Source organism: Limanda limanda, chromosome 13, assembly GCF_963576545.1.
Source record: "Limanda limanda chromosome 13, fLimLim1.1, whole genome shotgun sequence".
Classification (NCBI taxonomy): Eukaryota; Metazoa; Chordata; class Actinopteri; order Pleuronectiformes; family Pleuronectidae; genus Limanda; species Limanda limanda.
The window spans coordinates 19,936,644-19,949,571 of NC_083648.1; the positions used below are offsets into that span (position 1 = coordinate 19,936,644).

At 44.3% G+C, this 12,928-nt stretch overlaps 1 protein-coding gene across 3 annotated transcripts; it reads left to right on the forward strand.

Annotated features, from left to right (window-relative positions):
- On the forward strand, positions 1 to 12,809 carry LOC133017880 (serine/threonine-protein kinase tousled-like 1-B). Of its 3 annotated transcripts, none has more exons than XM_061084118.1 (22): positions 1 to 423; positions 2,220 to 2,341; positions 3,468 to 3,536; positions 3,703 to 3,741; positions 3,867 to 3,942; positions 4,028 to 4,071; positions 4,169 to 4,258; positions 4,380 to 4,460; positions 4,566 to 4,658; positions 4,769 to 4,879; positions 6,120 to 6,256; positions 6,430 to 6,621; positions 6,913 to 6,979; positions 7,459 to 7,556; positions 7,783 to 7,864; positions 7,979 to 8,070; positions 8,165 to 8,254; positions 8,714 to 8,883; positions 9,083 to 9,218; positions 9,697 to 9,808; positions 10,088 to 10,195; positions 11,105 to 12,809. In XM_061084118.1, the coding sequence occupies exons 1-22, from the start codon at positions 297 to 299 to the stop codon at positions 11,252 to 11,254; spliced, it is 2,286 nt and encodes a 761-aa protein (XP_060940101.1). In that variant the 5' UTR covers positions 1 to 296; the 3' UTR covers positions 11,255 to 12,809. The 3 variants fall into 3 exon arrangements, with proteins under 3 accessions (XP_060940101.1, XP_060940102.1, XP_060940103.1); XM_061084119.1 differs by having other exon boundaries at positions 4,175 to 4,258; XM_061084120.1 differs by lacking the exon at positions 3,703 to 3,741.
- Positions 12,810 to 12,928: the final 119 nt, after the last annotated feature.

The following is a 12,928-nucleotide window of genomic DNA, read 5'->3' on the forward strand; positions in this document are numbered from 1 at the left end:
GAATCGAACCTCTGCTCGCGCCCTGGATGCTGAGAGGACGCGCGGTGCGTGGCGTGGCGGTGCGTGAGGTGCGGTCATCATGCAAAGGTTCCACCGGATCCGTCTCAGCGAGCCCGCGAAGAAGAAGCCGCTCCGCTCGGGTCGCAGCCATCGAGACGTCTAACGCCGGAAGGAGCGAGCAGCTCTGGTTTCCGGGCCCGTTCGGCGACAGCAGGTGTCGATGGACGCAAGTTCGGGATTCCCGTGAAAAAAGGCAGAGACTGAACGCTGGCCCCACTCGGCGGTAAAGCGGCTCCATGAGTGTCCAAAGTAACAGTGGAAGTGGTGGTGGAAGTTTGGAGGCGACGCCATCTTGGTCGCAGCTCTCCTCGTCCCCAACGATCTCTCAACAACACATAACGGCGACCGCAAAGAGCAAGGAAGGTACATACCAGCCCGACCCTGCTGCCCTGGAAGAGTGTGTGTTCCCCCTGCGGGAGGAGTGGGGGGGTCGGGGCCGTGTCTAGCTACCGTGTGGTGGAGGAGAAATGGATGTCAAGTTCACTGATGCCGTGAAGCCAAACGTCAGCTGTCAGTGGAGTTGATGGCCGGTCGGAGTAGCAGCGGGCTACCGTGTCTGCACAAAGGGTTAGGGTTAGCTTCTCTGTCTGTCAGCCCACAGGACTCCTGCCTAGCGCTGGCGACGTGGGGCGAATAGTGTGTTGTTAACGTCAGTTGGTCCCATCCAGCTCTTTAACAGCTGCCTCTGGTCAGAGAGAGAGAGAGAGAGAGAGAGAGAGGGAAACACCGAAGCATCGGATCCATGAATGCACAGCGATGCATGTCCCCGCTGCTGGGAACTTGTGAACCAGGCCCCGCTTCGTTACTTTGTGCTCAGTTTGGAAGCTTTCACCGTGTTCTCGACGGTGCTACTCACTGTGGACGGGAGGTGGTTATAACAGTGTCATAACACGTTTGTTCACACATGTTATGTCGACAGCTGTGGTGGTAACAAGTCGTCCAAAGCAGCTCAAATCACTGCTCCCGGGATTGTTGTTTGGTTTGTGGACTTCAATGCCAACTTCGGAGTGTCCAGTGTTGATGCACTTAGACACAGGGAGCTGCTGGAATATGAAGCTTTAGCTTTATAGACGTAAAGAAGGCAAATCCCTCTCTGCCTTGTCCTTAGGTAACCTCACCCGGGCCTTTACGTGAGCTCTCAGTTTCTGTGCATAAGGGTTTCATAATGTCCATACTGCCTTTTAGGGCTCGCCCCTGTGCCAGACGCTGTGTAATGATGACAGCCAGTAAATGTCCAATAAGGAAACAAACACTTACAGCAGCAGCACCCAGCTGGGAGCACGGGATGTGTGTGTATGTGTGTGTGTCTGTGTGTGTGTGTGTGTCTTTCCCTGGAAACTGGTCGTCATGGAACAGGGCCCAGTCAGGCAGCCTATATGTCCGTCTATCTGCTTGTATTAGAGTCGTTTTTATATTGTGGTCCTGATTTACAGCTGTAAAGGTTGAACACGCAGACATCTGCAACTATGAGTGTATGCTGAGGAAATTAGAATCTAAATCCGGGCTTTGAAAACTAAAGGCAGTTTCCTGTTTCAGCGGCGTGATGGACACTGTTGCTCATTTGTAGCATCTTTCAGACACAAGGCTGCCGCTGAAAGGCCCAAAAGACCATTTACACGGCAGCATGTGATGGATACATCTTCCAGGGACTCAGATGATGCGTAGTTCCAGAGGTTTTGAGATCCATTAATTGTGAGAGCGATGTGCACAGGAATCTGTTGTTGCAGTCTATGAGAAAAATAGAAGCGCTGGTTGAGGATGTGTGTGTTGGACTCGCCAGCCTCGACTCTTCTCCATCCCGGCTCCCCAGTGGCCGGATGACCTTACTGCTCAACTTAGAAATGCAGTGTCATCTTAAGTATCTACCATCATAGGATGAAAGTGCACCTTTTCCAGAGCTACCTTCTGCACCTACAGTTAAATCCATATTCTATTTTTATCCCAGTGATCACTCCAATTTCCTCTAATCCTCCCCCAGATACTGTCCTCCTCTCCTCGTAGCGCTCAGTTTTTAAATTCTCCTCCAGCACCTTTTTTCACATGAGTATTTGTTTTTTAGATTCCTCACACTGCTACACACTGCTCTTTGTTAGTTATGATGATAATGTAAGCATTGTAACCTTACTCTGTTGCCTCCCCCCACCCCTACCTCATACCAGGCCCCATGGAGGAGCTGCACAGCCTGGACCCCAGGAGACAGGAGCTGCTGGAGGCCCGGTTTACAGGAGCTGTCAGTGGCAACACAGGAGGCAGCACTGGGAGCACCAGTGGAGGTGTTAAGGTAACAGATGCTCAGAAATGCTCCTGCCTCATTTTTTCAGATGCGTCACACACACACACACACACACACACACACACACACACACACACACACACACACCCACAGTTCAACCGTGGACTAAAGACTATGACCAACCTTATTTGAACACCTATATACCGACTATTGGCCTCATTCTGGATGACACACTAATTCAATAATGGTGTTTACATTAGTTGCTAATAGAACCTTCCTTTCATATTCCTGTTGACATGTTACTGAGCATAGTCTGATCGTGATTCATGTCATTGTGTCCACAACGGTTCTATGTCGGACGTTATTCCTCCAGTTTTAAAACCCCAAACTGAAATAGTTCATTGAACGATGGTACCGTATCTCGCTACAACTCCCTTTTAATTTTTATCTTTATTACAACCACAGTGTGCGTTGTTAAGCAGTTGGTAACTGCTGTATGTCATTGTCGCAAAATGCTGAGGAAACTCCAACAGGCTATTCAATGAAATCACATGTCAACATAATGAAATTTAGGTCAGAATATTCCACATGTCTTAATTCCATTATTGCTAATTCCAAGTATGACCTTATCCGAGTTAAATAATAGGAAAAGGTGGTCAATATGATAGAGTCTAATTCAAACTATTGTGGTTAATATCAGAATATTGGTGTCCATGTAAAAGTAGTCAATGATACTGCTAACAACAAGCAGAGCTTACTTGAAGCAGTAAAAATGTTGTACAAAAGGTGAGTTCGTCTCGAAGCTTGTGATCATGAGTGACTAACTCTTTGATGATAGTTCCGAGAAGATCAGAAATTCCGGGGAGTTTTTGGTCCCAGGAAATGACAAACTAACCGTAGTTCCTGTGGCGGAAAAGCAGGTTAAAGTTCCTGTTTCCTTTAAAAGGACGCCATCTTCCTGAAAATATTTGTTTCATGGAAAACTTCCAAGTGACACGCCTAATAACTGAAGATCTCAATCCCTCTCAGACGTGGCACACTAGAGGCCTGCCTCTAGGCTTTGTGTGAATGTTGTTTACATTTCATGAGGTCACAGAGTTTCAATTAGATCACATACCTGCGCCGACTCAACTCTACTGTATATGCTCACTCATTCTATCGTCTCTGTGTGTAGGGCCTGGCCAACGAGTCCTCTAACCACAGCTATGGCAGCATGGGCTCGTCTAGCGACAAGGAGTCGGAGGTAACACACACACAGACCCAGTGACACTTTTAAGTGCAATTAAATGTTACACATTTCATTACACAGTTAAAGTCAGATTTACTACAGTTTTTTCGGTGCACTGCCCACTCGCCTTTCTGTCTTTCCAACTACCTCCACCTCTTCCTCTCTTCTCTCCTCTTTCTAGAACTCTGATTTGAAAAGAGGGAGCTCCCCCGCCTACTCAGTATGTACTTCTCCTTCCTGCTGCTCTCTCCTGCTGTACACCACAACTGAATCCTGCTTAGTTTGGTAAAACATCTGGGATTTATATCTCATTTGTTTCCTCCTCTACTTCCTATTGATTTACAGACCCCAGAGAAGAAGCACTCTGAATCGTCCAGAGGGAGGAAAAGGAAAGCTGACACCTACTCAGAGAGTAGTCAAGGTATGACTGACACCACTACAAGATCAGTGTAATGTATTATTTATTACCGCTACTTGCATTAAAATGTGTTCATATTTCTTTGCAGGGAAGACCTCATCACGTGGGCCCAAGATCAGCGACTACTTTGACGTGAGTATGACAGCAACTAGTGTTATGCAAATATGTCACTATTTTTATCAGCTTGCACGGGATTCTTTAGTCAATGCAATCCTTTTTTTCTGCAAAGTTCCAGGGAGGAAATGGTTCCAGTCCAGTTAGAGGCCTCCCATCAGCTCGTCGCTCTCCACAGAACTCGCACTCTGCTCCAGGCTCAATCGTGAGTTTATGAAAGTCACACAATTACCATATCTTTCTGATGAATTACTTGCATGGGACGTTGATGTGAGTCTCTGTGGTATGTGTAACTACAAGGTTTAACAAAACCTCTGTATCTGTAGATCCGGCAGAATAGCTCCTCTCCTACAAGTCTGTGTTTTGGGGAACACAATCTTAAAGCGTCCTCCAGCAAGTTGGTCCAGGTAATGTTAAGCACGTGGAAAAACACTTATATTCACAATTTTCACATTTTACAGTATTCCCGTAATACACCATCTGACTGGTACTTGTATGTGTGGTCATCTTAGACGGACTTAACAGGGATTAAACTTGCTGCTCTGGAGAGCAACAAGAGTCTGGACCTGGAAAAGAAAGAGGGGCGAATAGATGACCTGCTCAGGGTGAGTTCACTGTCTATATCCCATGTCTTGATGAGACACAGGATGCTTGGATTGGAGGGTGTCACCTCATCGTACTGTATTTCTTACTCCCCATTGTCTGTCTTTAACAGGCGAACTGTGACCTGCGGAGACAGATTGATGAACAGCAAAAACTCCTGGAGAAATACAAGGAGAGGCTTAACAAGTGCATCACCATGAGCAAGAAATTGCTTATAGAAAAGGTCTGTTTTCGCACACTCACGTTTGGACATCCACCGTATGTTTGTCCTCACACCACAGCATCTGAAATTTAAAGCTACAAAGAGGGAGACAAATAGACTAACAGCTACACAGCGTGTATGAATGTAACAGAGATCCTACATTGATTAAATAATGTCTTTAACATGTTATGTGTTCACAACATGTAGAAGATTTGAAGATTTACTTCCAAAGGTATTAATAAAGTTCAGACTTATGATACGTTCACTCCAAATGCAGAGAAAACTCTTAATGCAAGAATTTACATACAAAGTCAATTCAAAGACAAAAAAAGATGCAAATACTGTAGATGCCGTTCACTACGCTTGGCAGGAATGACGCGTTTCAAAATAAAAGACGCAAAATTCACATCATTTGCCTTTCCTGCTCGAGTGGAAATATTTTAACTAGAGCAAAAAATTAGCATGATGCAATGTCGTGAAAGCCAATCAGCATTGAGAAGGACTCTTGCCAGAGACAGGTCCTGACACCAATAAGAGCTAACAGATCATCCAACCGGCCACTGGTCAGCCTCAGGCAGTCATCAGGACGCAGCTCATGGAGGAGACGGTGAAATTCCCTGATTCCCTGAGTCTCCGGATGGTCTGTTGGAACCACACTACAACACTGGCTTTTCCAGCACTTCCACAACAAGTGCTACGTAGCAGTTCTAGTCACTTCAGAGAATATTCCTCCACTTCTGAGGAGAATGAACAAGTATACACAGGTTATTTTTACACCTACGGTAAACACAAAATATCCTGCGGCCAAACTTGCATAGTAACGCGACGCAAAAATTAGCTTGGCATTTGCTCTGAATCCATTACACTCACACTGTAAATGGTGCCAACACAGTCACACCTTTCCCATAATTAGACCAATATTCTCTGGTGTTTTATCTTTGCCCTGGTTCATCTAATGACGGTAAAACTCTAGTGACATGTCGCTTCATGGGGCTTTAAAATGCCTGGATATTTAGATTCGTAATTAAAAAATAACCCTTTTTCTTCATTGGTGATCTGTCTTCATCTGTTGTGGCTTGGATTGTGCCTCGTGTCTGCGCTGTTTTGGACATAAGTATCTGCCACAATAGTAAATCTAATATACATATAATGCAGAGATGAGAAACACTCTCTTAGGTTGCTACTTTACAGACACCTTCAGCTTCACTGTCCGCTCATTTCTCATCATGTGTGTGTGTGTCTGCCTGGTTCCCGTGCACAGAGCACCCAGGAGAAGCAGTCGTGCCGTGAGAAGAGCATGCAGGATCGCCTCCGCCTCGGTCACTTCACCACCGTCAGACATGGAGCATCCTACACGGAGCAGTGGACTGATGGATATGCATTCCAGAACCTGATCAAGTGAGCCACTGCATAATAATTGGATTTGAAGGGTCCTAAATACACAGGAGAATTGTAAAAGCAGCTCATTTTTTTTAACAACTAGAAGAAAACTTATGTTAAGATGTTTATCTCCTTTTCCTTTATCTCTTATGTTACCCGCGACGTCTCCTTCTGTGTCCCACTCTCTACAGGCAACAGGAGGGAATAAACCAGCAGAGAGAGGACATAGAGCGACAGAGGAAGCTGCTGGCCAAGAGGAAGCCTCCAAACATGGCGTCCCCCTCCCTCTCGGTGGCCTCCACCTCTGAACCTAAGCAGCGCAAAACCAAGGTGGTCAATGGCAATGATTCGGACCCCTTCCTGAAGCCCTCCCTGCCCCAGCTGTAAGTTTATTGAAACAAATTATGGCAGTGTGAAACTGAAAGATTCTAGAACTTAAATGATGTTTATATTTTGTTTTGGGCTGTTTTTACATCTTTTATCTTTTCAATTTACTGAGAACGGAGTAAGATGTGCTCATTTAGTTTCTAACTGGAGGATTAGATTCTAATTGCAAGGTGAAATATAACTATAATTTATTAATCCCTGTAGATGATAATGAATGTTTCCAATATAGTGTGTTTGCTCAGATTGTTGTTGTCATTATATGTTTTGACTTGTTTATGTTTTGACAGATTGACCCTGGCTGAGTACCACGAGCAGGAAGAGATCTTTAAGCTCCGACTTGGACATCTGAAGAAGGTCAGTAAAAATATTTATATTATCATTCAGTCTATCAGTCAAACAAAGAATCAATAAGAAAGGTGGATTACCAGGAGATATTTCATTAAGTGTCATCATGAAATAGAAAAATAGAATGTCTGGAAGATATAAACTTTGTGTTTACTATGTACTTAGCTTCCCACGCACCTGTCTACTAGGTCCACATCACATAAAACTTAGGCTACTTCCATGTGAATACATTATTGTTAAAATAAAACTCAATGCATTTTAAATAAAGACAAATTAGTATAGATGAAGCCATCGTTTGATATAACAGCTGAAATCATCAAATGGCAGTACTCCCACATACAGCTTTAAATAACCACCGGAGTCTTCATTTGTCAGCAAATTGTTTGATTGCATAAATAATGACTAAGTAAATGTGATTCTTTTTACAAACATTTTAACACTACACAAACTGGAATGTGAAATTTTGCCTCTCATCATGGTGTTTGTAGGAGGAAGCTGAGATTCAGGCGGAGCTGGAGCGTTTGGAGCGGGTGAGGAACCTTCACATCAGAGAGCTGAAGAGGATCAACAATGAGGACAGCTCGGCGTAAGTCCACTCAACTCATAGCAAGGGATGAATGAATGTAAACTAATGAGTGTAAATCATGGTTAGATGCTTTTATCCAGAGGAGCGATACAATCTTCTTTGTTGGCAGATCTGTTGTTTTAAAGTCAACATTGCATTTGTCAGATCAGTTCCTAGTTTAAGGTGATGAGCGTTTCCTCCTCATGTTCCCTGATGATATTAAACATACATTGTCCTCATCACACAGGTTTAAAGACCATCCGACTCTGAATGAGAGGTACCTGCTGCTGCACTTGCTGGGCAGGGGCGGCTTCAGTGAAGTCTATAAGGTAAAAACTGCAGTGTGGCACAAGTAATTGTCGTTCTTTCACCCTGTGTAAAGTATGTACGGACACAAAGGTCTCTGTATGATGTTTGTGTGTGTCTGTTCTTATCAATCACAGGCTTTTGACCTGTTTGAGCAGCGCTATGCAGCTGTTAAAATCCACCAACTCAACAAGAACTGGAGAGAGGAGAAGAAGGAGAATTATCACAAGTAGGTCACGTCTAGAACAGTTTAATTCTGACCCACAAAGACAAAGTGTCACCGCAGTCACACACTGACAACTCTGACATGTATTTTCTTCCAGGCATGCATGCAGGGAGTACCGGATACACAAGCAGCTGGACCATCCCAGAATAGTGAAATTGTATGACTACTTCTCTCTGGATACTGACACGTGAGTCACCTCCGACCTCTGCCAACTGCCGCCCTGCTGGGTTGACATATCCTCAGGTTGCTGGGTTAAAAAAGCATTGTTTACTTTGGTTTTAAGAGTCAAACCAGGATGACCCTGCACAGTGAATATTCAAATAATGCATAAGTTGTTTGTAATCAGCCTCGGGGCTTGACGTCAGAGCTACAAGTTAGAGCGAATAACACAAGGGTAAGAAATATGTGTGATTCAACACCAGCATGTCCTGACACTGGTTCAGTTTAAGCTGTGAAGTGTTGATTACGCGTGTGACATCAGGTCACCCAAACCCAAAAGAGTTAATGAAACTGGTAGCCATCGTTATATACACACACAGATGTCACTGAGTACTTTTTTTATTGTTGACTTTTATTGTTGTCATTGAGTTGATCATTCAGATCTTTCTCTCCTGTATGTGACCGTGTGAACTCCCTGTTCTCTCAGGTTCTGTACAGTGCTGGAGTTCTGTGAAGGAAACGACCTGGACTTCTATCTTAAACAAAACAAGCTGATGTCAGAGAAGGAGGCTCGCTCCATCGTCATGCAGATTGTCAGCGCCCTGCGATACCTCAATGAGATCAAACCTCCCATCATCCACTACGACCTCAAACCTGGTGGGTCACATTTACAGTATTAAAAACCAGTTTCTACATCAAGATGTATTATACATTTAAGCGTTAGTCAAATGGTTTAATCTTGGTATTTGAAATTGAATACTGAGGTAATTTAGGTCTTTTCAGTTGATCTGAGAGCTTTCCTTTTTAAACTGGGGTCCAATCCTGAACTGGGTCTCGCTGTCTGTGTCGTACACAGGTAACATCCTATTGGTGGACGGAACTGCGTGTGGAGAAATCAAGATCACAGACTTTGGCCTCTCGAAGATCATGGACGACGATAACTACGGTGCGGATGGGATGGACCTCACATCACAGGGAGCTGGTACCTACTGGTAAGACACAAACCCTGAAAGCAGACACCAACATCCCCTAACCATGGCGCATTGGGTTCTTACGGTTGTTTACATTTTGGAAACAAAATGAAACACTGGCAAGACAGCGTGTTGAAAGAGGGAGAGACTGTTTCTGCCAGGTTTCTCGTTGATTATGACTCACCAGAGTAAAAACCGGGGGTTATTTTCTTTACTATAGAAATCAATTGCCTTTCAAACAGGTTTACCTGCATTTAAAAAAAACCTGCCCATACCCGCAAAATTATATTTTGTAATACTGTAGGATGTTGGTCGGACACCTGAAGGGTTAAGCACACATTCCTCTTATACTACTGACACTATTATTGGCAGTGAATAGTATTCACTGTATATAGTCTATTACATTTCCTTTCCCTCATCTACATTCAATGAAATAAATAAATACAAAATAAGCATGAACTCTTTTGTGACATGGTTATTACTCTGCTTGCATTTCCAGGTATCTCCCGCCCGAGTGTTTTGTGGTGGGGAAGGAGCCGCCGAAGATTTCCAACAAGGTGGACGTTTGGTCCGTGGGAGTGATCTTCTTCCAGTGCCTCTATGGACGCAAGGTACAGCAGTACAACAAACCACACATTACACTTATGAAAGAGCACATGAATTAAACAATTATGATACAATAATAACACAAATACACGTGGGTTTGAACAATATGTTATTTATTTCCATTTCCATTAATCCTTGAAATGTAGAAGATAAGATCTGTAGACATGAGCTGTGTGCTTCATGCACTTCAATCTTCAATTCAGTGTTCATGAAACAATAAATGATGGATGAAGCATTGGAAACAACTTTGTATTGTGGTCATGTGAGCGTCTTGTTCTCTGCAGCCGTTTGGTCACAACCAGTCTCAACAAGACATTCTCCAGGAAAACACCATCCTCAAAGCCACAGAGGTCCAGTTTCCTGCAAAACCACAGGCCAGCACAGAGGCCAAGGTAACACACACACACACACGCACACGCACACGCACACGCACACACACACACACACACACACGTGTAGTCACTTAGAGGAGAGGGCCATTGTGTTCGTTTTACTTCAGGCTTGACATCTCATGTTAACTCTACCTCTGTATCTGCTTAATCACCATCTACTGCAAATAGCATCTTCTACTCACCTTGAAGTTTATCTTTATTCATTTCAAGTCAGCATTTGATTGATTCCACATAAACTAAATGTAGGCTAAAGCCCTTGAGATGTATCAAGGGCAGGGGTTCAGACTGTGGGGTGGGAATGACAGAGGCACCATCCTTCCTGTCACTAGTTCCTGTAACATCTGAATGATTTAAAGATTAAGTATTTGCTTTGTGTTGCTTTGATTAAACACCATGAAAAATCAATTCACATTGATCCAAACTGCTGCCATAAATCAGAACTACTGTGTCATTTCAAACGTTTGTCTAATTCGGCAAAATAAACCTGAGATATTGAGGTGATGGACGTTTCAGTGTAAACAGAAGAGCAGAATGTCTGATAGTTAATCATCATATTGTCCAATATAAGAAGACATAATCATAAATGAGCTGAGACATGGTGTGTTGTAATTAGTTATGTTATTAATATGCATGTACATAGTATAAATTAAGTATGAAGGTTGTCAGCAAAATTCAATCACATGCTGACACATGCTCAACCATCTGAATCAACTGTAATGTGTTACAGTAAAAAGATCAGTTAACTGTGTCGTCTTTATCACCAAACAGACAAAAACAAACATAGACTCTCTGCTGTATTGTATCTTTTGATAAACATGAAGAGTACACACAAACACACACTAACACACACACACACACACACACACACAGACTGCATCTCACTCTCTGAAACCCTCCTGTGCTCTGCAGGCGTTCATCAGGCGCTGTCTGGCCTACCGTAAGGAGGACCGGTTCGACGTTCACCAGCTGTGCTCGGACACCTACCTCCTCCCTCACATGAGACGCTCCAACTCCTCCGGCACCCTGCAGCCCTCCGTCTCCTCTCTGGCCACCTACTGATTGGCTCGCTCACGTGACTGACCGGACCCTCTGGCCAATCCCCAGGCAGGATTGTTGAAGCTGAAGGATCTTCCTTTTTTTTTTTTTTATACCTGAGCTGCCCCTAAAAATGGATAAGTTGGCAACTGAACAGAATCAAATGAAGAGATGGATAGAAGAGAGGAGGAGCAGAGGGGACACATCACCTACAGTGTTGTGTCCTTGAACTCGACCGTGTGAGACAGGTCAGAGAAAAAAGAAGAAAGACTGAGACGTTGAAGGGAAATGGAAAGAGAGGCGCAGTGGTAGAACAGAAAAGAGTGGAATAGCTCCGGATTGTTCCGAGCAGGAAAAGGAAACGATGAAGTAATTGGATTTGTTTATGGACTTTAATAATTAACCCGTCTTAGGAGACATTTCAACAGCTGTAGGAACTGCTAGATGTCCTGTCCATTCCCACCTCTGCACACACATGAATCAAATAAATCCAACAGAAGGAGGGAGGTGTGAGAAGTTATGACACAGAAGAGAGGTGTGTGTGTGGTGCAGAGGAGGTACGAGTGTGTGTGGATGACCTGTTGAACTCTGCAGTCCATTCCAACCAAGCATAAAATGGTGGTTGAGCTTCCCCTCGTGGCCCCCACGCACACAACAGGGCTTGATTTAGAAACGTAGGTTGTAACCTTGATGGGACTTGACAAGAACAAAATGAAAAGGAAAAAAAAAGTTCCAGATTAAATTTCTGGCCTCGATTTGCACTTGTGATCCAGACCATGCTCGACTGGTCTCACAGACTTGGCATGAAGTACCGCAGCGTGGGCTCGCCCTTGACTAAATCCTCCATTCACTTTTTTTCTTTTGTTGTTTTGCGAAGCAGCTCAGGTCCACTCAAAGTGGACGTGTGAATGTGTCTTAATCCATTGTTGCTGTTCAGGTAAGAGTAGAAATGTTTCAAAAGGGCGGAGTCATGCAGCACTATGTCGCCACAGATGCGTCATGAACCTGCCTGGGAGGAGCTGATCTGGTCTGAGCGACCGGAGACTCGGGGACACAGACTTTCAGTGAACATTTCATGAGTAGGAGACTCACTCGCAGAAATATATAGTCCCGAGGCATATCCTTGCTTCCCAGTGTCTCTTTTGCCTCCGTTTATTTGTGTTTTCTGTTTGAAAGCTGTTCTCAGTTTGCTGCTATAAATGTTGCTTTTAGTTGGTAACGTGTGAATGGTTTCTCACATATGTGCATACTTGAACTGTGTTAAGAGGAACACTCTCGGAAAGCATCTTCTTCTCTGAAATGGACACACCGGCTGCGCTGATCGGGGGGGGGGCGCGACACGTTCTCCTGCCAACAACAAATCAAATGTCCACGTGGGCTCCGTTTTTGTTTACTTTCATGTAAAGGTCCAACAGACACTGTATGGAGCTCGGTCCCATTCTGCTGTGTAGTGAGAGTCGGTCAAAGCCAGCGGAGGTGGGGCCCCCCCGCCCCATGTTGCAGCATGTTTGACTGCGGCTACAAATCAAGTGGATATATCCAAATGTTGTCGTCCTCTAAATAAAACACTTAACCTGTATGTCGTTGTGACGTTTTACGCTGCTTTCAAAACACAGACAACCCCTGGACACTGGCCCACAGCACGCCTGTGGCAGTGAAGGGAGATGTTCACAGGCGAAGAGTCAGATGAAGGATTTT